Source organism: Labrus bergylta, chromosome 13 (assembly GCF_963930695.1).
Source record: "Labrus bergylta chromosome 13, fLabBer1.1, whole genome shotgun sequence".
NCBI classification, from domain to species: Eukaryota; Metazoa; Chordata; class Actinopteri; order Labriformes; family Labridae; genus Labrus; species Labrus bergylta.
Window position 1 is genome coordinate 23,948,726 of NC_089207.1, and position 27,312 is coordinate 23,976,037.

Genomic DNA, 27,312 nt, shown 5'->3' on the forward strand with positions numbered 1-27,312 from the left:
ACATTTGTGAAGAAATTTCTTGGTAAGGAATTTATTTCCAGATTGGCCAAATATCTGATAAAAATTCCCTCACTAACAGCCACAGTTAAAAAAACAGAAATGAATAAAGTCAAGACCCGATCTCTTCTAACAATTGTTTGATTGATTGATTTTATGTGTTTGTTCGCATGCAAGAGCAAACCCCTATTATTTAAAGCAGTAGTCTATTGAGCATCTATACTCAAGAATATGTTTTTTTATGATACTGTCCAATTCTCACAAACTCCACTGATCTTTAAATGACAAAGTGATGAATTTAAATGGTTGGTAGAATGACACAAACATTCAGAATAAATATTTTAAAAATCAGGAACACGGGAACACAATCACAGTCAAAATGACATTGAAAGCATTTACTGGATGCATTTATAGTTTCAGCAGCAGCATGCTGATCTACTGGGAACACTGGTTATCAAACCAAACCAATGCAAACTGCTCAACCTGTGTGTTGGGGAGAGAAAAAGTGGAAGCCAGAGACAGAAGAGAGAGAGAGAGAGAGAGAGAGAGAGAGAGAGAGAGAGAGAGAGAGAGAGAGAGAGGAAAAGAGGAAAATGAAAGCAGTCTACAATGTGTTCAGAATGAATGTTCACATTACCTGTTACTTCAAATGTGAAACATTTAATGACTTTCAACAACTTCCTCAAGGTTTGACAAAAAGCATTCAGAGAAGAGAAAGTGACATTTTGAATCGCTGTAGGCGATGCAGGCTGAGCGAACACTTCAAATCAAAGTCGGGGAAAGTACTGAGAATAAAAATGGTGTGAATAAAACTCTTAACTGAAACCTGCACAAGCTTACTGCTTATGTGTTTTAACTGTCTCTGCATGTGGCAGGTATCGTGTGGTGGTGCCCTACCCGCCCCAGAGTGAGGCGGAGATCGAGCTGCGGGAGGGGGACGTCGTGTTTGTCCATAAGAAGAGAGAAGACGGCTGGTACAAAGGCACCCTGCAGAGGACAGGACAGACGGGCCTGTTTCCCAGCAGCTTTGTTGAGAGCTTCTGAACTGGGAAAAGTTCAAGAAGAGCACACACTGATCCTGACACTAAATACACACACATACACACACACACACACACACACACACACACACACACACACACACACACACACACACACACACACAAGCCTCACAGCTACATACACAAAGAATGGACCGGCAATGGTTTCCCACAATTATATTCCTTAGATGATTTAAAAAGTTGTTTTAACTAGATACTTCACATCATTTTTAAATATCAAATATCAAATATTTTAAATATGTTATAAGTTAATTCTTTGAACAGTCTGTTAAGCAACACTGGAATTTAAAGTATGGGGGGAAAAAAAGTACAAAAATCTCCTGTCTTCTGAAACCATTATCGGTCCAGCAACCTCGCACACACATAAACACACACCTACAACCATGTGGGAAAGTCAGCCCTGGCTTCAACCAGCCATGCAGGAAGCAGCTTTTGGGTCAGAGGGGCTTCACCAGACTCGTTGGTATGACCTGTGATGTTGACTACTGAAGGCTCAAAGAGCACAGAAGGACAAACCTGCCTCCCAGCTCTCCTCCTTGGCATACTCCACCAGCAACTACTCACACAAAAAAAAGCATTAACTGTGCTTTCCACTGAGACCTCAGAACCTGGATTTGAGTGCTTTCTTAGTTTGAAACGTGAAGATTTTTTGAGCAGGTGCTGCTGGAAGTGTTAGGTTCCAGGATTGTTTTTAAGCACATCTATGTGTCTAGTTTGTGACAACAAGCACATGTCTTTCTTAACCCAGTATGTGTTAATAACAGTGCATGTAGCATTCTGATGTTTTTTTTTTATATGTCGAAATAGATGTTTGTGTTGTCCCAAACTAGTCATGCTGTGAAGCTTTTCCCCAGCCTTTGGTTTCAAAGCTAATTCAATTAGGTGATTAATATTTCTATTTATATATATCTTACTAAAAATTTATACAACAATTTTTTAACTTAAAGTTGTCCTTTATAGACCCACAGAGCGGGAGGGGACTGAATTAACTGGCCTTCTGAATGTAGGAAGAAACAGAAAATCATGCCAAAACTCTTGAAACAACTGATTTGTATTGACAAAGTTTTTTTTTTTTATTCTCTGTCAGATTTTACAGACAAAGAATGCACTTGGTAATATTTGATACAACCTGCCAATATATCTACTTATACAGTATTTTACATCATTATTTATTTCTCAAAAGGGGATTTCTATTGCTAATAGTCGGATGTTTCTGTTTCAGGCATGTTTTTCTTTCTTTAAAGCAGCAGGCACAAAACCTCTCTGGTAGGTTGATGAATCCTAAAGTCCTCAGCAAAAAAAAAAATGAAGTTACCAATGCAGTTGAATTTTCCTATTGGAAAAAAAACACACATACTGTTCATAAATATTGCTAGCAGTAATTCCTCGTGAACAGCCTTTTCTGAACTCCAACTGCAGCAATATTATGTCCCTGAATGTGTGCAGATTCAATGTGCATGGATACATGTACAGTCGAAAGGTCAGAAGGCAGAGACACAAATTGTTCATCACACAACTGCCAACCTTTTGACAACTTCTCCCCTGATCTTTACCAACCTTTCTTGAGTATTTTTGTACGGCTTCAATGCGTGTTACCGTCAGTCTGCTTTGTGAATCTCTACATCCTGCGTGTGGATCCAGGCTTGTCTAGTTTACATCCACCCACAACCATCTACCTTTTTAATCCTTCTTTCTAGAGATAGAAGCACAGTGAAACTCAGAGACACACTGTGTTTAAATATGAGTGTGTGTGTGTGTGTGTGTGTGTGTGTGTGTGTGTGTGTGTGTGTGTGTGTGTGTGTGTGTGTGTGTGTGTGTGTGTGTGTGTGTGTGTGTGTGTGTGTGTGTCAGAGAGGTCGAGGCCAGCAGGACTTTAATGGTTGTTCAAATGTTTTTTTTTTCCTCTCCTGCTGCTGAGCCGGCAGTCAAGCACAAACAACACCGGCCATGTGCACACAGGTGAGGCTCCCTTATTGGCCGAGGACACAAATGAGAATATAAATATGATTATGTCCTAACCAGCTGAGAGTCTGTCATTGGCACAGTCTCCTAGGTAAACAGCACAAACAATATATTGAAAGACACAAAAAACAACAGATTTCAGTGTAGACAAATACAAAATGTCTTTGTAGTCTCACGTGGAACAAACAAAGAATTTTACAGAGACAACAAAATGCCACAACCTTTTTAAAACGTATATCTTATTCTCTTACGGTGTGACTGAATAATAAACATGCAGATGTCAACTCTCCAGCGACTTGCAGAGACAAGCACATGACAGAAGTAATGAGAGAAAATGCAGCTTCTCTTCTTTCATAATCAAGTCTTTACACGACAGATGTTTGAGACCCAACATTTAACATGCAATCTCTTTATTTATCAGACCTCAACATCAATTTTCACTTGTTTTTCCCCAGCTATTAGATTCCTTGAGGAAACAAGAATCAATGTAGACACACACACAAAATCACTAGCATCTTGCTCTGAAATCATCTTCATGCTGATTGCAGTGCAGTATCGGTAATCCTGTGCATTTTTTTTTTTTGTTTCCTTTTCTCCAGCAGGTCAAAATCCACTAGCGATTGTAAATAAGACATCAAACACAAGTTTAAAAGTGTGAGACAAAACTGATCCTTAATGAGATAGAATAATGGAATCATGGCTCTTCTGCAGCTGGAGTGATTTTTTTTTTTTCACATTAAATACATCCTGTAATACAGAATGACAAGTGTTTTAGCACAGCCAATATTAACCATGAAAATCTCCCCAATAGAGGATGAAGTCCAAAAACAATATTTGCATTGGTCTTCAAACCTGTCAGTCAAACTTGTGTGCCTCCAAATGCCAGCACACACACACACACACACACACACACACACACACACCCGGAAGTATATATACATCAGGCAGAGCAATCCATCTGTATCTCCTCTGTGTCTTTGTATCCGTACAATGAGCCTGCTGGTTGTTTTTCTGTCAACTCTGTTCTGTTGGACTCGATGACAAAAAAAAAACCCAGCAGATCCCAGAACAGCTTTGCACAGGCGCTGAGCACAGTTTCTCTGTGTCTGTGTGTACTGAACAGAGGACTCTCATTTCTTCTGAGTCGAGAAATGTAAGCACAAGTCCTTGTTTTTTCCGTCAGAGATCATCAGATTAAAATGGTCTTAATATTATTTGAACGAGGTCGATGCTGTGAGGAGGAGCAGAGTTTACAACAGTCGAAACATCAGGAACAAAAACCACTGCACGGTGGTCACTTTACGAAAACAAATATCTTGAAGTGCAAGTTTTGCTTAATGTTTTCCATGGCGTTTGTGTTTATTTACGTGATGTAAGCTTATCTTTGGTCTCAGCTTCCTGGATGTTAAAAAAAAAAAAAAAAAAACAGAAAACACTTGAGAAGTCATGGTGACAGCTTGAAAAATGTAAACAAGCCACCAGCAGCGGCAGCAGCAGTAAATTGGACTGGACATGCACATAAAACATCAAACCCATCAGTAGACGATACATACAATGTTTCACTGAATTTAATATCAAACTGCTTTCCTCCATGGCTTTTTTTTTGTCCCTCCAGGAAGCTCTCACCCTGCCATCTTGAATTAGATGTCGGCCATATTTGTTCCTATGGATACTTGTGTGTTTGAATATGTATGTGTGTGTGTGAGGGGAGGGGGGGGCCTCTGTATGTAGCTCTTCACATGAATAACTTGATGACTAAAGTTTGGTGCGGCGTGAACACTCATGCCTCATCACGACTGAGCGAATAAAGCGGTACAATGGGAGAGAAAGAGAAGAAAGTATATATATAATTCTATATTGTGCAGAATATTTATAGGCCTTTTGTGCCATTGAAGTCATGCTCTGCGCTGGACACACCCAGCACTCTCTACCATGTGATCATTATACATCGTCTTGTACTGATGACCCGTGGCTGATTTGATTGTTTTTTTTTCATGTCAAGTGCATTTTTCGCAATAAATGCCTTTGTTTTAAAACAAATTTTCCCTTTTGTCTTGTTATCGTCTGCCTGCAGCGTTCTGATGGCACGGAGAGTGACGGGAACGATTCACACTTGTTTACTCCGATGCAACGCAGAAGCATTACCTGTGCGGCCCATTCGGATTTTACAACCCTTTGGAGGATTCATCCAGAGAATCATATTATATCCTGCTCTAATCATAATTACGTGCACTCACAATGTGCTCATTATGAGCTGATGAGGCCTCGTGAGCGCCACTCATGGGTTCAGATGTCTGACAGAGCGTTTTACGGTCTTTATCGTCACACATGTCGGTAGAGAACGTTAAGAAATAACGCTCTTTTCATGGCTCCCCTCATCTTCTCCCCACGTCCTCCTCTTTCTCTTTTGTCTTTCTTGTGTTTCTAAACCAACACCGGTGTGGACGATTTGTGTAATTGGTAATTTCAGAGCATCGTCGGCACTCCTCTTAAATGACAACCCCATCTCTCCAGCAGCCGGCCTGTCTCTGATGATCATCTCCATTTGCATTTAGAGTGACTCGCAAAAGGTGACAAGGGTATGTGTATGTGACTGTCTGTTCTGTGTGTGCGTGTGTGTGTGTGCGTGTGTGTGTGTGTGTGTGTGTGTGTGTGTGTGTGTGTGTGTGTGCGTGTGAGTGTGTGTGTGTGTGTGTGTGAGCAAATAGATTTTGACAGCTATCTTGGATGTAGGCTCACAGAAAACCTCCACAAACACACAAACTGGGGCTGTTATATTTTAGGCGAGCAGGAGGCAGGCAGCAAAATTTAGACTTTTCCGATTTCTGCTGTGCACAGATAAGGATCACCTCCGGCAGCAAAGCTGAAAGAAAACACTTCCCGCCCAGATGCTGAACCACCCAGAGTAGCTAAAGGTGTTTGTTCACACACACACACACACACACACACACACACACACACACACACACACACACACACACACACACACACACACACACACACACACACACACACACACACATTCACACACACATTCTCACACACACATTCACACACACACACATTCACACACACATTCACACACACTTTCTGCACAGTTGGTGAAATAGTTCTCCTCGGGGCGTCCTCTTCCCAACCTGCCAGCGAGGTGCTGCAGGATCCTGCAGGGAATCGATCAGCATTCCTCTACTTTACGCCAAACCTGTCTGTCTTACCTGTCTGTCTGCCTGTCTGTGTGCCCGCTCTGAGTCATATCAAGGGCAACAGAGCCAGGGGGTAAGACACTGCAGGGGATAACACCTCTACCATCAGAACAGGGCGGTCCCTGTGTGTGTGTGTGTGTGTGTGTGTGTGTGTGTGTGTGTGTGTGTGTGTGTGTGTGTGTGTGTGTGTGTGTGTGTGTGTGTGTGTGTGTGTGTGTGTGTGTGTGTGTGTGTGTTCTGATTCAGCCAGGTGATGGTAAGCTGCTTCTGTTTCCCAACATTTTTTTTTCTAAAGCAAAAGAGAAGCTTGTAATCATCCTCTATCCTCTTACCTTCTGATAAAAAAAGCAAAATAAAAGTAGAGCTCTCCACAGTGGACATTACTCTTATAATGAATCACAGGGGAACAGAGGAATCAGGTTAGGAGGTGTGCAGGTCTTTCAAAACTAGAACCATTAAAATTGTGGTTCATTGTGAATAACGGCTGATATTTCCCAAAAAATCTGATGTCTATGTGAAAGAAAAAATGGACGCACTGATAGCCTGGTAGTTATGTTAGGCGCACCATGTAAAGAGGCTATAGTCCTCATCGCAGCAGCTGTGGGTTCAAATCCTACACTAGCCCTCAGCTGAATGTCGTCCCCCACCCTCCTCTCCCGGCATAGTCTATCCCTTTACAGCTGTCAACTCTAAGAAAGACAAAAATGCCCCAAAAATACCTTTAAAAAAAAAAAAAAAATCAAACAAAGCACCCCCTCATGAGGTCATATCAGAAGACACTGTACAAATGTAGTGTCTTTGAGTTTCTGAAAAGCGCTTTATAAATAAAATGTATTATTATTATTATAAGAAGGTAAATCCTACCTGTTAACCAGGTCAGATGCTTTAGATAGAGAGGCTTTGTGCAGCATGAGTGAACTGATACAATCACAGACCTGAGTGATCACCCTGACCTCTGAGCGTGACCTTACTCACAAGGCTTGAGCAGAAGACAGATCAACATTATGTTAGATAAAACCCAATCCTGATGATGTCCTACATTTGTTCCTCTACATGTGGCCATATGCTGATTATTACAGTTGATTCTTTTCTTTGTCTTCATATCCACTCACAGGAAACTGGTTTGGTATTGTCTTTGTGGTTCATGTAAATGTTTCGCAAACTAAATGTTTATATGATTGTGTGAAACAAAAATGTTGACCTATCTGAATCAAACCAGAAGAATAACAATCACATGTATAGGTATCTTTCTAGGTGTGATACTGCATATTTGCATTTCAGTGGTTGAGGTCCAACTAAATACATTTAGTTAAACAAGTTCCTCAGCAATTTAACCGAGTGTGTCTTAGTTTTAAGCTACTTTATACTTCATAATTGTGCATTATGTGTCTGAACAATGGAGAAAAGCTGCATTACAATATTATTTACTATTATACTACTTGCAGCATTAGAATGTAGTATCAGGCAGTATTTACATTATGACTCTTTTTCTGCTTTATAAAATGAAGCTCAACATAAGTTCTCTCTACTCTACTGATCTGTTTTTGGATCAGCTGAAGTGGTTACTGTTACTTTTAAGTATTAAACAACCACATTTGACCATGACCTCTATTAACCAATCATCCTGCTGCTACCAAACTTAAAATCTGCTCTTCTCTCTGCTCAGTCAGTTTGCAACCCTCCTCCACCCGTCACCTTCAGTCCATCTCATTAGTGTTCGTATTGAGTTCCCCAGAAGCCCCCCACTCCATCATCCCATCCTGCATCTTTCATCACCCACCACCATCAGTGTCTAGACTCTCAGCCTCACTACCGCTTTGAACATAAAACGTCATGGTGGGGTCTTACACCTCAGACATACTGTAGCACATTTCACTTCCTCTCCAAAACTTGTAAAAAATATTTTAAAAAGTAACGCACTGATTGGACGCCACATTGTGGAATAAAAACAAGACGACAAGCAGAGTTTATCATGACAAAAATACAAAGATTTATTTAGAAAGGGTGAATAAAAAGCTCCCAAATAACACTGTTTAGTCCTTAAATACAGAAGAGCAGAAGTACTAAAGTATCTTCAACAAACTTAACTTCGATAGGCATCAGTGTGTTTCCCTGGATGTAAACTTTTAAGTGGATAGTGTATGTCATCGTATTGTTCACACAGATAAGGCACTAACACGTGGTGAGCACTAGTGAGAGGATATAAAGTGGCAGTGTTTGTGAGTACGTGTTGATTTACAACATCACACTTTACTGGAGACCAGCAGCACAGTGTTCTGGTCGAGTCTGTACTGTTCTGTAAAATGCTTTGAGGAGTGAAACCCAATGTCATCATCTTTCCAGAGACAGTGAAGAAAGACAAAAAAATCACTAAGTCATCTTCCCTCTCCTCCTGTAGTCCCCGAAAAACACTGAAAATCACAGAATGCTTTTCATTTCAACAAGTCAGTTCTTTTAGAGAAAACTGCACTGAAAGGGTTAACAGTTTGTGTTAAATATAACAGAGCAAGTAAACAAATAGAAATATGAATATATGCTTTAACATGTACCTTGTCAAAGTAAACTGTGAAGCTGTGATCACATAGAAGTTTGAAGGTTTTAAATTGGCTCCTGGATGTTTCTGTAATGCTGGTGTGTTCTTGATAAAAGCATCAAAAAGTGGAGAGGAAAAAATGTTTCATATATGATACAGACAAGGTAGCTTATAATGCCACGTTATAACTATACTTAATGCTTATTAAAAAACTCCTCAAGGTGACTGTAACACGTCTGCCTTCACAAATCACCTCCTCAGCCCCCTCTCAGACACGGTTCCTGTAACATTTCTGGATTTTAGCACCAGTTCTTTGTAATTTATTTGTCCTCGCTGCGACAGCTCCGCTCCAAAACAGCTGTGAGTTGAATAAATAAAAAGGGATGAATTGTTGATTGTTTATCTCTCAGGCTCTTAATGACCTCCTCTCTGCTTCTCACTAGGTCTAACCTGCTCTGTGGATTTCCTGATAAGTTTATGGAAATTAATGGAGATTATTAATAGAACATCAACTCCTGCTTCCTATTAGTTACCATCTGTTAAAGCTGAAAGGCGGTTACAAATAATCTGTTGTGTTGTGGCTTGTTGTGTCGGAGGTGTCTGCCATGAATAAAAAATGATGGCACTCATGTTCTGATTACAAATGTGGCCGTGCCAGACATTTGTTTTACCCTCTTTTTCAGAGAGACTTGAGCATTTGTTAAGATTCTGAAACTGAAATTGAATCATGAATGTGTGTCTGAATGGGGGTTTAAATTGAATTTAAAGCATGTTACAGATGTTTGACTGTCTCATGAACAGTTAGAAGTGTGTATGCATTCAGAGTGTCTACATTATATACTGAATATATTGCTGCCATTCAATGCAACACAAGTCCCTCATAATGTTTGTACCTGTCTGAGCCCTTTTGTTCACCGAGTGAGGACGCTGTGAGGATCAATACACTGAGGTTTAAAAAAAAATAAGATGATAGTATCTGACAAATAAAGGTGTTACATGATAATGAAAGGATAAATATAAAACATGACACAGATATATAAAAGCCATAAAGAAGATTAAAAATACCACTGAGGAAAGTGTACACAGGATTCATGATATTAAACTTTGGCAAATGATCAAACTCGGACACACACACACATACACATACACACTGTGTGGGGTGCCCCGTTAGTGTTTGAGACTGGCCACAAAGGGCAATGTGGAGGAGGGGGGGGGGGGGGGGGGGGGGTATGGGAAGAAAGTCACTGGTTACACTGGACAAACTGGAGGCATGCTTCAAATCCCAAAGTCTTCACATGAAGCCAGAACTGAATGAAAAAAAAAAAAAACAAGAGGAAGTTTAGAAGCCGTGTGACAGCCATGTTTAAATAATCACTCCATTCAAATGACTGTACCAGTCTGGATCTATTACACAGTTTGTCTGTCAGCAACTTACATGTTGACACCTAAACACTGGGGTGCTGATGGCCTAGCGGTTAGGTTGCGCCCAGAGTCCGAAGGCTATAGTCGTACAAGCGGACAGCCCGGGGTTCATATCTGACCCACAGCTTTCCCACATGTCATCCCCCACTCTCTCTATCCTTGATTTCTTACTCTATCCACTGCCCTCTCACACAGAGGCAAAAAAAAGCCCATACATAAATAAATATTTCAAACTAAACCCTGGTGGTATTTTTTATTTATCTTGTAGTACAAAAAAAAGTTCTTCTTTCTTTGTTTTTAAGTGTATTCTTACTTCTTGCGGTCCTTGTCCTTCTTGCCGTTGGCAGTGAGGCTCTGGGCCTGCAGGAGCTGGGCGGCAGCTCGCCTCTTGCCGAAGGAACTCTGGTCGTCATCCAGGAGTCTCTTCTTTTCCTCCAGAGCGGCTTTCTCGTCTGCATGGAGGCGCTTCAGCTGCTCAAAGCGACTTTGCAGCTGAAACACACACAGACAACAGTTGCATTACACGCATGAATAAATTTTTCGACCCGCCGACAGGCTGCAGTAAAACCCATAAACCCTGCCTCCTCCGTGTAAACAGATGAGACATTAGTGGCAAACTTTACAATCTAAATACATGCCATACAATTATTTTCTCAAACCCAGTTCCTGATTCTGATTGTTCTGTTAGTGGAAAAGGGTGGATGTCAACAACGAGGCAGGTTCTCTACTGCATAGATCTAGTTTCAAACGATGTCACCAATGGATATTGTTAGGGCATGTTGCAGGGTTATTTTGGCTTCCCTTTTGTACAATGGGTTGTGTCGTTCATCTATATTCAGTCAATAGTATTAGAACTTAACAGCTCTGACTTTCTCTGTAGCATATCAAACGTATTAGGTTAGGAGTTGTGTAGGTAAAAGAAGCAGAGTCATAACACTGACCTCTCTCTCAGCTTCCTTCAGCTCGGCCTCCTTCTCTTTCACCCTCTGCACAAACATCTGTCTCATCTCGTCCTCTCTCTTCTGCAGCTCCACCAGGAACTCCTGACGTTTGGCTTCATAGGTCTGCTGCAGGCTGAACACACACAATCACATATGACTTACAGGTCACCCCAGTTGTAGATTTTATTCCTTATCTGCGCAGCTGATCCTGAGTTTTTCCACTCACCTGACAGGTTTGCACTCTGGGTCAGTGTCTTTGAAGCCCATTTCCTCTAGTTTGCATCGTCTGTAGAGCTCGTAATGGCGAGTGTGTGTTTGCTCTCTGAGGTCTTCCATGTTTACACAGATGAGCATCTCCCTCAGTTTAATAAAGTCACAGTGGTTCTCATTCTCAACTGACACACAGATTGAAAGATAGGAGACATGAAGAATAATTAACCATCAACCTGATATAAAATATCGTACATTTTATGTGTTATACGTTTCTTCCAGATGTTTTTAGATCTGTTCTTTCCATCTAATATTAACTCCAGTATACAACTGTAAAAAGGTCAGTCTTAAAAGATTAACTAGTTTCCATTAAATCAACCTGAGCATTTGTATTTACAGTAATGTTGTATGTACGTAAAGCAAAGTTATGTTAGGAAAAATAAAATCAATATTTTATCTTACCTTGAACCACTCCCCAAGGATACTGACGAGCCTTCACCATTTTATTCCCGACGCTAACTTCCTCTGTGCTGCCGACAACTGCAAACGGCAAATGACCCTAAAAAACAATTTAGAAAAGATTTAAACAGTGCAGAAAACTAAGTTATAACACATAATATATATAACACAAACATAATATTACAACTTCAACTTGGCCTGTTTTAAGAAAGAAAAGCCTGGAACCTCTGAGCTACCAGAAGGTCATTACTTTATTTCAAAAATAAAATCAGGGTTAATTTCAAACAGCAAGTAAAGTACTCTCAGTTTATAACATTCCAAACATTTCAAAATAAAAGCCTAACTATTTTCATTTTTAAAAGCAAAATTAATGATTGTTTTATTCATGCAATTAAAAATGTGATTAATCTCAATTCACTTTTGAAATTTAGAGATTAATTTTGATTATAACTTGTAATTGTTTGACAGCCCTAGTTTAAAGAGAAAGCCAGTAAAGTGTATAACTATATATATATATATATATATATATATATATATATATATATATATATATATATGCATTGTCTCCCTTGGCAAGACTCTCTCACACAAACCTGCACATTTCTGCGTGTAAAAGTTACATTATTATAACTTTGCTGACGGTATAAAAAAAGAGGCCTCAAGTCTAAAAATAGCCTACTGCAAACCTATGGGAATATGCTGGATACTGTGGCTCTGTCAGGCTGTGGTAAACAAAACAACTCAAATCTATACAAACAAACCAAATCTTTCATATTAAGCTTTTACTAAAAACTTATCACATGACCCAAATTCTTATTTCACTATAAACGAATATGAATTTTAATGTATTATTAGTAAAGTGAAGTCATTTTTCGCCTCCAGTTTATGAGCCCAGGTGAGAAGAGAGGAGGGGCCAACATGACTCAGCAGACTGACTGATAAACAGATTGAGCTCACCACATTAACAGGGTCAGTTTTCTATCACCTGTTCCTTTGAGAGGACTCTACTTTAACATGTTGTAAGTATCTGTTTGTGATTCCTTACATTCATTGTAGTGTTGACCTTGGCTACAGTTTCATCATCCAGGGGAAACTGGTAGATCTGGACCCCATTGCTGACCAGCTCGCTCATAATTTTGATCTTGAACTTGTGCAGCTCGGACTTGCTGATGGTGTCAGCTTTGGCAATCACCGGTATAATATTCACCTACGGCAAGAAGGAGAGGTTAAATTATTGCACAAAATAAACAATCATCCTATTCTAAACCCATTGAATATAAACACTTTGATGTGCAGACTCGAGAGACATTTAGACTTTTAACCCAAAACCCATGTAGGTCATTTTCAAGTGAGAACATAAATGACTCTTCAGACTTCAAATGAAGAGAATTACACAATAGGGAATACAAAGGGATGAAAAAAGTTTAGAGCATTTGTCTTCATGAAACTCCCTTTTTTTTTAACCCTCAAACTTCTTGGACATTACCCAATATCGAGATTCTTTTCTTCTGAGATTCTGAACAGATTAATAACTTTTCAGTCACTCCCTGCTAAATGCTAAGGCTAGCTCTTTAACTCAGTAAAATACCATATGAAGCAACAAGAAATTCATCCAGTCTCACAGTAGATCTTGAAGTATGTACTTATCAAAAATAGACTTTGAATCCATGGACCATGAATCCAGAATCCTTTTGAATTGAAAATAGATTCTGAATCGAATCGTGACCCCAAGAATCGAAATCGAATTGAAATAGAATCGAAACGTGAAACACCCAAAGATTCCCAGCCCTACTGTATTCTACGGACATCAAGTAAGAAGGCTAATCTCACTGATCAAACACATTAAAAAGAAAACCAGAAAATAGACTCCAGAAAAGTTCAAACACTTCAAAAAGTGTTAAATATTCGAGCATCATTTGTTTTCATTATTGAATCTAAAGACTTTTGAATAAGTGATGTAAGTAAAGCAGGTTTACTGATGTTATTTCTGGAACCCACAGCCCACTCTGCTGTCCAAATCTTTCCACATTCCTCTCCTGCCTGTCTGTCTTTCTGTCTGTGTGTCCGTCCACTCGTCGTACCAAAGACGGGCCAGGAATGATATGTTGTCACTAGACAAGCTTCTGGGCCAGAGCACACACACATACACACTGATCCCACAAGAGAAAACACAACAATGCCAGCAGATCTGTCCCAGCAGCTGTCTGAGTGACTGACTGTCTCCTGTCAGAGCTGCAGATTCTACGGCTCTTTCTGTGTGCGTCTGTACAGTGACACAAAAGGACAACTCGAGTGTGTGTTTGTGAGGTGATTACAGCATTCCAACACGTTTTCTGCTCCATTCACACACAAATCCAGGGTTACTGACACCCCGAGCAGCAAAATCCCACAAACACACAAAAAAAACAACACACTATGCACAGGGAGCATGGGAAAGTCTGTGACCACTTCAAGAGTGAGGGGAGGAGTTCAAGCCAGTCGGAAAAGAGAGCCTCTCCCGAGAGTCAGACAGAAAGCTCTTAAGAGGAAAGACGAAACATCCACAGCATCTCTAATACAGTTGGTTCCCACTTTTACATTCTCAGTTTGTAATCACTTCTCTTTCACTTTTTATTATGCTCCCATTGAAATGTATATATGAGAATTATTAATTTACTTATCTTCCCCATGAAATGTAGGTCCCGGAAAAACACAAGCCCAAAGAATTGACAGGACTGTTTTTAATATTCCAAATCAGCAGAAGTCTAATCGCGACCTGAGACATGTTTTATGTCAACGCATCATCATCCCTCCAAATTCAAATATGTTTTTGTAACTCTGCTCCAAAGCCCATTAGATTTAGACCAGGTTGACAATTCATTCAAGTCATTGTGTAGCAAGGTTGAGGACTGTCGTTTTGGGGCTTCTTTTTTTTTTTTTACTTACTCTGAAGAGTTCTTTAAAATCCGCAGAGCTTAAGAAAACCATCATCAGGATGCATTTTATTTTATAGATGCCACTGTCCCCTAGTTTGTTGCTAGATATTATTATTTTTGTGTCTACTTCTTAGACGACACACGTTTAGCTGTATTGTTGCTGTAACGAAAGGTTGCCATACTTTGTGTATTGTAGAAAAACACATTTCTATGGAAAACTGATACAACAAATACGTTCAACCTCTTCAGGAGCATACACAGTGATCCTCCACTTACTTTGCTGTCTAGTTTCTTCATGGTGACCAGGTCCAGGGATTTGAGTGAATGACCTGAGGGGGAGATGAAATAAAGGCACGCGTGGACTCGCGAGTCATGATAGTTGTGAAGAGAGCGCTTGATTTTCAGCTCCTCCTGCAGGTAACTCTCAAACTGTCTGTCAATATAATCGACCACCGGCTGGTAGCTGAGGGACAGAGACATAAAAGATGATCAAGAAAGATGGGTTTTATGAGTGATAAACACAGACACGAACACATAAGTAGAAAAATGATGAACAATATTTTCACTCAAAATCTTTCAACTATTCTGAGCCCTTTTTTTTTTTATTGTAATACACCCACACACACGCTCCTCTTACCTTTCTTGTTTGTTCATCTGATCCCCAAATCCCACAGTGTTGACCACAGTGAGGCGCAGTCTGACATTACTCTCCTGTAGGTCGTAGGTCTGAGCTCGCAGCTTCACCTGAGGCTCAAAGTGGGAGGACTCAAAGTTCTCAAAGTTGGTATTGAACAGAGTGTCCATCAGAGTAGACTTGCCAATACCTGTTTCACCTACAGCCAGAGAGAAAGGATCGACATTAAACTTAGTAGTGTGGGAGAGTGTGAAACTGACCCTTCGATGCTTTGAATGCACTAATCCTGTAACTTTGTTTAAGAGAAGGATGACTCAATCCCAAAATAAAATTCACACTCCAGTTATGTTGGAGAAACCAGTAGACCCTTGGATTAAATCAAAAAACATGTGTGCATGTAGTCCGACGAGTGTGGTTTTATTTATTTTTTGTGTCTTATGTGCATTTGTGTTTGAATAAGTGTGAATGTTTGTTTTATTGTGTATTGAAATTAAAATTACCGATGCAGAGAATATTGAAGCAGAAGCCTTGGTAGGTTGATTTATTGACAAGCTGATCTGGTAGGCTGTCAAAGCCCACATGTCCTGCCAGGGACAGAGGCCGAACTCCGTTATCCTGAAAAAGAATCACACAGACGGACGGACGGATCATTCTTTTATATCCTGATGTACTATTTTCAAAATGTTGATGCTTAATGTGTTAACATTTGGGCAGGAATTCATAAAGGAGACATGGAGTACAGTACACATTTTATGAGTTATAGAGCCCAGTCAATGACACATCAGGAAACATTTTTTTGAATCTACAAACTCCAAACAGCTAAACTCACTTTAAATACTGTCTGTGGATAACCTTCCTTAAACTGTGACTTCAAACTCTGACCTGCCCTCCGTGTGAACTGGTGTTTACAAAGAAGTCACCTGAGAAGAGGGTTAACATTTGCCTAGTCATGGTGTGTTTTGTGTTGACGCGAAGGAAGTGTCTGATGAAAGAAAACTCTGGATGATTGTTCACTTTCTGAAACCTGTTTAATCTAGCCAGATGCCGGTCTGAACCACAGACTGTATGGTATGAACGGACGGTAAACTTAATACAAATCGTAGCTTTTGGCACTTGTCAAACTGCAGATGACTTAACTTTACCTACATAACAAATTCAGCATGACCAACATGCATTTATGATCAAGCACGGGGGCGTTTAATCAACAACACAAACCTTCCCCCCCCCCCCCCCCATTATCTCTACTCCAGGGATGGGCAACTTTGGTCACAGCAAGGGCCACATTCATTTAACTCTCACTGCCAGGGGGCCAAATTGTAGTTTCCAAAAACGATTGAAATCAATTCTGTCTCAAATTTAACTCAACATATACCAGTGATCAAATATTATTATGGACCTGTTTCTGGTTTTCATGTTTTCATGGCAGATTTTCTCATGTTTTCTTCATGATTCCAATTAATTAATATGTCAAAATTGACCTGAGGGCCACATTGAGGGTTGATGGGGCCGCATGTGGCCCCCAGGCCGCCAGTTGCCCACCCCTGCTCTCCTGTATTGAATGGTTAGCATACTTTTAGCTGACGCCCTCTTCTGTATGTTATGGTGATACATGTAACACGACATCCCGTTTGAAAAGTTTAAAATGTGAGTTGAAAAGCTCCATTTAAGGTCGTGAGGATATGACGACATGAAGGGTAGATTAGTTTGAGTTATTTTTGTTCATGACTAACACTTGAGTTAATGTTAAAAATAAATAAATAAAGGTAAAAAGTTAAGTGAGCTAGCGGCAGCTAACTTAATGATAGCCCCGGACACTCCCTGCTCTACTGTCACGAACAAAGTCAATCATAAAGAAGAAGAATACCAACCGGCTGCCGAGCTACATCTGTAGAAGCCATTGTTTTATTTCCAGAATAGATTTTCCCGACTTTTTAACGATTAAAATAAAGGGAACAATTGAACACAGACAGCTTTAACACCGCCTCACTGTGTCGGCCGTCGACAACTGGGCAGACTGTACCACTCCAAACCATAAGAATAAGGACGAACCTGTTTTTTTTTTATGTGCTCTCAAAAACAATTAAAGACAAAATGTCCCGATAATTCAAATACTTTTACAGTTTTAAAGATACAAGTACACTACAAGTGAAATTAATAATGGCCAAACAATGTGTATTTACTGTAGACATACACGTCCACCCCCCTTCGTTGTGAAATGGTACAGCGCGACTTAGTTTTCCCACTGTCTTTCATGGCACGTTTCCGGCTCTCAGAAAAATTGTTTTGCCGAACTCAGCTCAACAGCTAAACTCAATCAGCTTCTCTAAACTCTGAGGTTAATACCTGCTTTTAAAAAATATGAATATGAGATAATTCAATATAGTCGTAAATATTTATTTCGGTACATGACCACAAAGCATAGAACATACACGAACAATAATAAAATAAAATAAATAAAAAATAAAAAACAATGAACATTGAACATTTCATTAATAGCTGCAAAAAAAACCAAAGTAATCTGATTTCACAACACAGAAAACAGTTGTCAGTTAACCAAATCAAAACAATAAAAGGAAAAAAATAAATAAATGAAAAGCTTCCATAAATGATTAATTCTAGTCTAATTAGTTATTATAATACATTGTCATAATGATGTTTTATATTTTTCTATGACCCTGAGTTTGAACAGTTTTTTGAATTTTCTAATTGAGCTGCACATTTTTAATTCGTTGTCTAAGTTGTTCAATAGGTTAACCCCTTTAACAGATAAGCACCTACTTTTAGTGTTAGTTCTTGCCCTTGAATTTTTGAACACACATGCTCCCTGATGGAGCCAAATGAGGTGTTTGTTTTGTATGACGCTATTTTCCTTGTGGTTGTGTTTGTTGGCCCTCTACTGGGCACTATGTGTAGCCTGTGCATATACTGTAAAATGGGCGGATGATGTGGTTAAGGCAAGGCTCCAGGTGAGGTGGGACAGGTGACTGAATGGAGACAAACAGTTTTTTTTTTTTTTTTTTTTACCGTGTCAGCCTGTCGGAGTTAAACGCATCCAACGCGGATTTGTTTGTTTTATTTATAGACAGTGGTTCGTCATATTTTCCTTTATTTGATAAGAAGTGTTTAAAAATAAATGGATTGAAATATCCAAATCAAATCATCAATGGACTGTGTTGATTTCTTCGAGCTAAGCACGCGTCCCGAAAGTTTCCACATTCATCCCTCAAGTGACTTTTCTAAACAATATTGGGTTTGTTAAAATTAGTCACTACACTCCCCTTAGTTTAAATTTGAACTTGGAGATTGTTTTACATTAGCTTGAAAGGCACTACAAACTATCTGTTTAGTCTTTTTTTTTTTTTTTAAATAGGCTAGATACATCAAAATATCACAATATATCTCAGATAACTGTTTTCGGATTCATGTGTTTCGCTTTTCTTTCACAAGAGCGGCGTGAACTCGATACAATAAACTATCAACAGGCTTAAGTGAGGTATTATAATGTGTGAGCAACACGGGCCCGAACTATGTTTCCAATCTCTTCTCATGTCATCACATCTCAGTCGACAGTTGAAATGAAACAAGACATTGTTGAAGTGTCTCAAAAATCACAGGGCGAATGCTTGTTTGAGTTTATTTATTTGAAGTCGGATTCTACGTGGAGCTCCTGAACGCATCATGTTTTTGTTTTTTTTGCAGCGATGGTTCTGTTTTCTTGAGCGCTTGAGCTACGTGCGACCCCTATCTGCCACATCCCGACACTCCCAATGGAGGAGAGGAGGAGGAGGAGGAGGAGGACGATAAGGAAGATGCAATCAGCCGTCGTCCCGGACCTTGATGAATGATAGTAAAACTAACATGGAGTACATTTGAAACGCGATTTAATCATCGGTCTTTGCCGTGCTCTGCTCGGGGCTGTTCGGAGTGATGATGGCGTCGCAGTGCACGGAGCGAGCCGTGCAGGAGTTCCTGATGGAGAGAGGAGGGAGGGTCCGACAGATGGAGCTGATCGATCATTTCCTATCAATTTGCAGGGAGAATGACCCCACGAAGAAAGGGGTGGACCGGGAGGTAGTGCAACGCATCGTGGACAACGTGGGTTCCGTGCAAGTGGAAAACGGCGTGAAATTTGTGTGCTTGGACACTGAAGGCATCGCGGCATCGGTGATGCGTGGGGACACAGACGGCCACGATCACGCGGAGTGCAACGGGAATAACCAGGAGACACTGGACAACAGCTATGTCAACATCAACACTGACAACGACGGCCCACCAGGTAAGGGTCACCTTTAATGTGTTTTTTTAGCCACAATTTATTTACTGTAAAATTAAATCAAATTGGGGAAATGCATAAGCTTTATTTTAAAATCTAATTTGCATGTAAATTTCTATTAAAATAATTGTGTTCCTATTATTATGATTTTCTTACGTTATTTATTTGTTTCTTTGATTATATTGTCTCCTACTGACCCTCTTCAAAGCCTCAAAATTAAGTCAATATGTGAAAGCCATAACATGATATAGCCTCAAGTTGTCAAAGTGCATTGAGTCATGCCTCCTATTTTGACCTATTTCTGTCCAGAAATCAATTAAAGTCTGGAATGATACAGTATAATAACACAAAGAGGATTACAAGAAGGACGTCTAGCATACCTGAGGGGATTATAGTGGAAAGGTTACTTTGGAGTCAGTCAAGGCTCAGATTAAGCAATTGACACTGACTACTCTATAAAAATAAACATACAATGGTTCCACAGGAGTGCCCGTCGCAATGGCAGCCAGCCTGGACAATGACAAGCAGTCCAACGGCAATGACCACCCAGCAGCCCCCTCCCAGAATAGTAAGAGCAATTCATCAACTCCTACCCCGGGTGGAGGAGGGGAAGTGAAACTGAGGGACAGGAGGAGGCGAGAGTCGGCCCCGGTGATTGGGCTTTCAGATGTGGACCAGGCTCACCCTGCGGGGTCCCACAACCAGCAGGTAAGAGGGTCACGCAGGGTGTCCAAAGGGTCCCAGCGAGCCATGCTGATCAGCTGCCTGTCTGAGGACAGCCCCTTTGATGGGCTCGACCATATCGGAGATATCAACACGCCCAAGGGGAGCCGCAGGAACTTCATAGAGCTGATGATGAGCAGTTCTCCTCAGGTGGGACATTTTGTTTGTCTGGAATTTTTAAAAAAAGCTTCAAAAGAGATGATTATTATTTTCATATTATCTTTGTATGGCAGCTTTACAATGATCTCTTTAAGAAAGAGAAGTTGTAATTAGTAACCATCAAAGCATGTGAGAAAGTGAGTTTACAAGACCGTCCTTAACCTGTGAAGATCACTGATGAATGATTCAAACTTTACACCACGTTTTTTTATTTATGCCACTCCTCACTCAGTGATGTCACAGCAGGAGTGTGTGCTTTAATACTTGACTGACACGCAGTCATCCCTTAAGGAAATTAAGCAGGTTCCCCTGCATTGGCCTGTGTGCAGTTTGCAGCTCGCCCAAGAGCGCAGCCTTTGACAGCTGACAAGGTAGCGCACCCAAACCAGACATGAATTATTCATGAAGCATGACTTCACAGTGACAGTATTCTGTTTTATATAACTAATAGATTAAACATGGTGATGTAATCCAGATCCCCTTTACCCTCTGACAGATTGACCTATGACCCTCTTTGATGATTGTCAATGGCAGCAGCCAACACAGATGAAGATTTAAAAAAAAAAAGTACTTTCCAATATTTTAAAAATTATTACCAATATTAGTTTGATACTTAATGGTGATAAACATTGGTGGTCAGTATTTTAGTATAAGGCTTAATTATGATAAGATAGCCTTTAATAAATGACAATACAGAATCTAGGTGCTTGTTGTTGTAAATTAACTCTTCTTTTATAATGCTATGAAGGTCCTGTGAGGAACTGTTGTAGCAGGGTGTTGGGGGGGGATTTTTGATATGCGCTGTCTTTATATGATTACAAAGTATTCAGCTTTAAATCTGTACTATTAAATTCAGTAATGAAAATGTGCCCGTCTATGATCTACATCGGTAGGTGCGGAGGTCTCTGATTAACCGTGGCACACGCCTGCGGGACTCAGTGAGGAGTGATGGAGATTCAACTTCAATCCTCTCCTCAAACACCGATGAGGACTGTGCCTCAGTGACCCTGGACCCGCTGGAACACGAGTGGATGCTGTGCGCATCAGACGGCCTTTGGGAAAGCCTGCAGTCGCTTCTCGCTGTAGAGCCCAGCCTGGTGACCAAAAAGGACTTTGTGACGGGTTTCACCTGCCTCCACTGGGCGGCTAAACAGGGCAACGCGGAGCTGCTCTCCCAGCTGCTGGACTTTGCCAAGGACAACTCTATACCTGTGAATGTAAACGTGAGATCGAGTGCTGGATACACACCGCTTCACCTGGCAGCTATGCATGGACACACACAGGTGGGTTGCATAGACAGCGGGGGTGTCATGTGTTAAGACATGCTCAGTGAAACAGCAGATCATTGTACACACTCCATCTGCTCCAGCTAGAATATTTAAAGTCTCTGCTCAGGACAGGGTTAATGATCAAGAAGAAGAGGGAGACAACAATGATATCCACACACAAGTTAACTATGATGATATGACACAAGTTCACACGGGTCAAAAATAGAATAGAATAGATGTTTATTGCCATTTGCACAGGTACAGGACAGGACAGGTACATTGGAATTTTTGTGCTTTTTCTCCCTGGGTCAGTTCTAAAAACAGTTAAAAGTAGATATGAAATAGGATAGCAATATAAAAAAAGAGAAGAAAAAAAAAAAAAATAATTTTCAGTAACAACTAAGAAAACTAAATTAAAATAAACTGTACAGAAACTATACACTCTATTGAAGCAAAGATACAATACAAAAAATTACAAAGGGAAACACTGTACAATGAAATGAAAATATAAATATGTTCTCTTGTCCCTCAAACTCTGTACATCTCTTACATCTGTTATTGCACCTGAGATTATTGCACACACATATTTTTCACATTATATAATTGCACTGTTTTTTGTTTTTAAGGTTAATATTGCACACTTGTACTGCACTGTGAGGTGGTCAGATGTCCATTTAGTCTGTGAGGAGTGGGGTGAAGTACTTCCCACCTTAATGTCCTGTGCTACAAGTCTCACAGCAGCAGGGAAAAAGTGTTTTTTTCATGGTCAAGAAAAGTGCTTTATAAGTGCAGTCGATGTATCATTTACAAGTCTTAGCCAGAGAGCAGCGCTATGGTCTGTGTAAATGACATGCATCTTGTTTCAGTATCTCAATGTCCCTTTCTGTATGTTTTGATTGACAGGTGGTTCGTGTGCTACTCTCAGACTGGGAGGCGGACCCCGAAGCTCGAGACTACAGCGGGAGGCGAGCCATCCAGTACCTTTCTCCCCCGCTAGCCGCAGATCTGCAGGAGGAGGGAGTGGTCACCTCACCGGGACCTGAGTCAGACACCGAAAACACCAACAGTGGCAGCAGTGGAGGGCGTGGCTGGCGGTTTCCCAGAGTCCTTCAGGGCAATCTGAATCCGCTGCGGCTCCTGAACCCTTCCCCTGAGGCTGCAGAGGACACAGGAGCAACGGAGAAGACTAAAGGAGGGTGGCAGAGGAAGTCATCTCTGGGTCGGCTGAACGCCCGGCTTCATCGCGGTCGCCACAGAGCCCAGATCATCCACAGCGCCTCCTTCAGGGACACGGGGGAGGTGGGAAGAGGAGAGGAGCTCCCCAGCAGCCCTATGCGAACACGACCACTATCCAACCTGTTTGGGTGACACAACTCAGAATCAACAATATTAACATTAACCAGCGTTGATTTACAAAATACAGTTTTCTCACATTTATAACCTGACAGGTCAGGCTTTTTTTTTTTTTTTTTAAATCAGAGGTCACATCTTTAACTTATAGAGTCACACTGAGTTTATAATTATATTAATAGAGCATTTTACTTTAAATAAACGTATGTCAAATGTATGTTTGTCTAAAATTCTAACTTATTTTTTGTTCCAGTTGCAGTTTTAAAGTTAATCATATGTAGCATTTTATTTGCACAATAATTGCCTGAGTTTAAAATGAATTACTGCCCTATGATTTGTGTCTTTTCTTTTGTGTTTTGGAACAGGCAGCTTCAACTCTTCCTGAGGTTATTCTTTTAAACACTACAAGAGAACAATGTTTACAAACGGTAAATTGTTTGCAGAGTAAACTAATATATTCATAGAACTAATTCTGTAAATCTCAACCTCCTTTGATGGAGCGGTGCTGATTTTTTTTGAAAAACATGTCTGTACTGTGAATGGATCTTTTTTTATTTGATTTCTATGTAGCTTGTTTTATTATTCAAACTGCCGTTAGCACAGAATTGTCGTAGGTCCAAACCACCATGTCTCTCTGTCATTTTGGCACTCGTCACTTTGAAGATAGTTTTTAAAGATGAGAAGAAAATTGCTCCAACTTAAACCTTGCCGGCTGTTATTGGTCCTATATCATGTGTATATATGGGAATATTGTACACATGATTTTAAAGAAATCGAGGAATTTGTTAAACCCATTTGTATAAAACACTGTATATATATATATATATATATATTGTCAGAATGAGAGGGCTTGAGGTAGATCTCTACCTTTGGCGTTTGTTAATCAAGTTTGGAGACCAAAAAAGATCTAAAGTGTTCAAACGACGGACTGCCAGTTTTTCTGTCATATACAAATACCTTTATAAGAAATGGTTACACATAAGGACCATTGTTAAGGTGAAAGACAAATGGAGAATTTACAGTTTACACCGTTTTTCTACTGATCATGCTGTACCTCAAATCCTCTGACTCATTGTAACAGGAGTTAAAGTGGTCTGGACCTATTTCTGCAGATTGATTGCAACACTTTTTGTGCAAATCTTCCATTTTGAAAATTCTCTACACAATTTTAATCTGAAAGACTGAAACTAATTAATCTCATAGATTAACAATTTCATGGAGACCTGTCTTGTGTCACACTCAAATGGGTATTTAGGTCAATTTAAATACCTATTTTTCAGGCTCGTTCCACTGCCTGAAAAATTGAGCTCTGATTAGTTTACCAGTAAATATGCAATCCACTTTCACTCTGGGCCAGATTTTATACAACAAGTTGCCTTTGTTGCCTCTTGCATTGTTCTGACCCAGCATGTACACAATCAGTAGTTCATGAATCATGTATGTAACATATTGGGATAGTAACCACTCTGGACCAAAACATGCTGTATGTTTACCTGAGAGGCACACTGACTTTGACTGTTTTCCCAAATATGTGAACCTTACTTGTACCTGATTATTGGCTCAGTTGCAAATTGTGTATTTCATGAATGTTCCCTTATTATTGTGTAGCTTTTGTACTCAAATCATAGGGGGCGTCATGGATTTATATGGTTGACTCTTTTGATGTACAAATGTTTTGTGCACATTTGATGTCACTTTTTCAGATGCATGACTAGAGGATTGAAAATGCTGTGCACTGATGTTTTTTTTTTTATGTCTGTAAGTCATTGTTTGTGTCTTCTTTGTGAAATACTGTAAAGATATCATGTGGTGTGAATACACTGTTCCTGAGCCACTGTCATCTTCCTCTATGTTAAATAAAGCAATAGTGATTTGCAAAATACAGTAACAGAATGTTATTCAATCTGTTACCATCCAAGCAGCAACTGAGTATACAGAACATGTAGACACACAGATTCAGTAAGAAGGATTCAAACACATGATGGTCAGCATGGACAGTCCTGCTGACTGCTGACACTCCGTGATTGTCCTGGTCTGTTGATGCTGAATAATTGATGATCTGACGACCCCCCCCCTCCCCCTTGTGCCAGCTTTGGTCCAGCTTCTAGAGTTTGCCCACAGCTTCCTATCGGCGAGCTGTCTATGTGTCACTGCACCAAATATATTCATAGACAGTCCTCATTCTGCACCTGTTCTGTGTATATTTTTGGTTTGTGTGTGTGTGTGTGTGTGTGTGTGTGTGTGTGTGTGTGTGTGTGTGTGTGTGTGTGTGCGTGTGTGTATTATTCCTACAGTAAGACCAAAAGCCTGCTCAAAATGAATAAGCGATCTAGACTAATCTTTGACCTTGTGAAATTACAACTATTTAAAAATTGCTGATCTTTGATCTTCTAACATTAAATAATATTTATATTGTTAAGATTCTGTTAGTCACTTGAGTGTCTTTTTCAAATCATTTCACTGTAGACAGGAGGTAAAAACGGACTGGATTAGTAAAAATGTTATTTATAAACCAGCATCTGTCATCATCATAAAAGGGATATGTGAAATGTATTCAATATACTGAATGGATGGTTGCTGAGCAGAAAGCCACAGCTCTGACAATTGTCTCGACTGATGTTCTTCCAGCTCACTGTTCAGGTCTGTTGTTCTCTTCCTGTTCACCAGAACAAATCAACCACATAAAAGGAGGATTACATGTATACGCTCATTACAATCACAAATGTGTTGCTTGTGTTTATATGTAAATCCTCTTGAATCAGAGTGTGCTCTTGCTCTTTGGTGTTTCGCTGATCTCTGGTTTTGCCTCCCAAGTCAAACAAAATTTAGAGAGGTCAGCGAAGGGATGAATAGTTTCCTGGGCCCGTAGATCCCAGAGTCTAGTTGCCTGAGGCAGCCTGTTTGTTGAATTGCTGCTGATGGGGAGGCAGTAGAGAGGCTGTCTGACTGCAGTTACTGACCTACATACAAAGTGAAGGGACTAATGCCTATTATGTAAATTCCTCTGCAATCTTTTCAGAGAAACTGTGCCAACTTTTTTTGCCTGGGGCTTTTCGCTGTTGGACTAATCCATGTCCAATGCATCCCCATCTCTCCGCTAACAATTATCATAGCAATGATGGCATTCGTTTAAAGCCTGACTTGGACCCAACAGTGCCAAAAAGCTACCAAGCTAGAAGCTAAAATTCACTATCTCAGATAGCCACCAAGCTGGTAACAAGCTGGGTGTCCTTTTACATGCTGAACAGTTCCTCAAAGAGCACACAAAAAAAAGTCTACCCTTTAAACTTCCATGTTCAACGCTCTTTCACTGCACTATAACTTCACTTATTTGCACTATATCTCAAATTTATATTTGTTTAATTAATCAGTCATTGCAAAATAATAACTGTATATATTCTTTCAGTCACCACAACTGTCTATTTATTTATTATTATTATCACTCATTCACTGAACAGCAATTGCTCTGGCCACTTTTTGCATACTTCTCTCTCACATCACCACAAATATATTTTTGTTGTCGTTGTTTTTGTAAACGCTGCTGTTTAAGATTGCTGCTAACCAAGTTTTGTTGTGTCCTTGTATACAATGATAATAAAGACTCTATTTATCTATCTATCTTTACATTGATGCAATGCTGAACAAATAAAGATTTATTGGGGCTACTTAAATGTTTTCATAATAATAATCATCAGAATCATAAGAAGAACAAAACTAAGAATAAGACAGGTGGTAAAAATAAGACACAACAGACAGTCACAATAATTTTTTTTTTTTTTAATGTTTTTTTTTTTATTAGGTGATGCAGAACAATACAAGACGAGTGAGGGACATGACAAGAGCAATAGTATGTAGGAGACAGGAGACACAACGATACAATGCACAGCATAGACAGAGACAAAACAGGCAAGCAGGGAGTAATAATAACGGTTAGCAATTTTGTATGTTGTGTGTGTGTGTATGTGTGTGTGTGTGTGTGTGTGTAATTCAAGTGTATGCTTTTATTTATTTATTTTTTTTCCTTCCATTTTTATTCCTATTTCTTTTTCTTTCATTCCATTTTTATTTTATTTAAAAAAAATAATTTATATATTTTTTTTAAAAGTCACTATAATTTCAATGTTGAGGGACATGTTTTGCCAGGCTCCTCTTGTCCCATCTTGCCTCTCCACATTTCCACTGATGTCCACACGGTGTCGCTG

At 39.9% G+C, this 27,312-nt stretch overlaps 3 protein-coding genes across 5 annotated transcripts in view; 2 read left to right on the forward strand and 1 right to left on the reverse strand.

Annotated features, from left to right (window-relative positions):
- The window catches only part of LOC109985386 (E3 ubiquitin-protein ligase SH3RF3), a 106,635-nt gene extending 101,936 nt beyond the window's left edge, over positions 1–4,699 (forward strand). For all 3 annotated transcript variants that reach the window (XM_065961817.1, XM_020635695.3, XM_065961816.1), the window contains one exon: positions 873–4,699. In XM_065961817.1, the coding sequence (XP_065817889.1) occupies positions 873–1,041 (169 nt within the window). In that variant the 3' untranslated portion in view covers positions 1,042–4,699. The remainder of the gene's footprint in view (positions 1–872) is intronic.
- Positions 4,700–8,189: 3,490 nt separating this feature from the next.
- On the reverse strand, positions 8,190–17,364 carry septin10 (septin 10). Its single transcript, XM_020635666.3, has 10 exons — positions 17,206–17,364; positions 15,838–15,952; positions 15,341–15,536; positions 14,980–15,166; positions 12,834–12,995; positions 11,792–11,888; positions 11,346–11,514; positions 11,120–11,252; positions 10,492–10,670; positions 8,190–10,063 (listed from the first exon to the last, which is right to left on the reverse strand). The coding sequence occupies exons 1-10, from the start codon at positions 17,233–17,235 to the stop codon at positions 10,048–10,050; spliced, it is 1,284 nt and encodes a 427-aa protein (XP_020491322.1). The 5' UTR covers positions 17,236–17,364; the 3' UTR covers positions 8,190–10,047.
- A 1,686-nt stretch (positions 17,365–19,050) lies between these two features.
- Positions 19,051–26,724, forward strand: sowahca (sosondowah ankyrin repeat domain family Ca). Its single transcript, XM_020635649.3, has 4 exons — positions 19,051–19,613; positions 20,095–20,483; positions 21,386–21,775; positions 22,664–26,724. Exons 1-4 carry the CDS (start codon positions 19,265–19,267, stop codon positions 23,126–23,128), a joined length of 1,593 nt encoding a protein of 530 aa, XP_020491305.2. The 5' UTR covers positions 19,051–19,264; the 3' UTR covers positions 23,129–26,724.
- Positions 26,725–27,312: the final 588 nt, after the last annotated feature.

What these genes read in the sequence shown, in the direction of transcription:
- septin10 (XM_020635666.3), bottom strand. Translation starts at nt 17,235, where the DNA reads ATGGCTTCTACAGATGTAGCTCGGCAGCCG. An exon ending in TCCTTGGGGAGTGGTTCAAG is followed by an intron (nt 11,515 to 11,791) that starts GTAAGATAAAAT and finishes TCTGTGTGTCAG; the next exon opens with TTGAGAATGAGAACCACTGT. An exon ending in TGAAGGAAGCTGAGAGAGAG is followed by an intron (nt 10,671 to 11,119) that starts GTCAGTGTTATG and finishes TGTGTGTTTCAG; the next exon opens with CTGCAAAGTCGCTTTGAGCA.
- sowahca (XM_020635649.3), top strand. Translation starts at nt 19,265, where the DNA reads ATGATGGCGTCGCAGTGCACGGAGCGAGCCGTGCAGGAGTTCCTGATG. An exon ending in TGACAACGACGGCCCACCAG is followed by an intron (nt 19,614 to 20,094) that starts GTAAGGGTCACC and finishes ATGGTTCCACAG; the next exon opens with GAGTGCCCGTCGCAATGGCA. An exon ending in TGATGAGCAGTTCTCCTCAG is followed by an intron (nt 20,484 to 21,385) that starts GTGGGACATTTT and finishes CTACATCGGTAG; the next exon opens with GTGCGGAGGTCTCTGATTAA.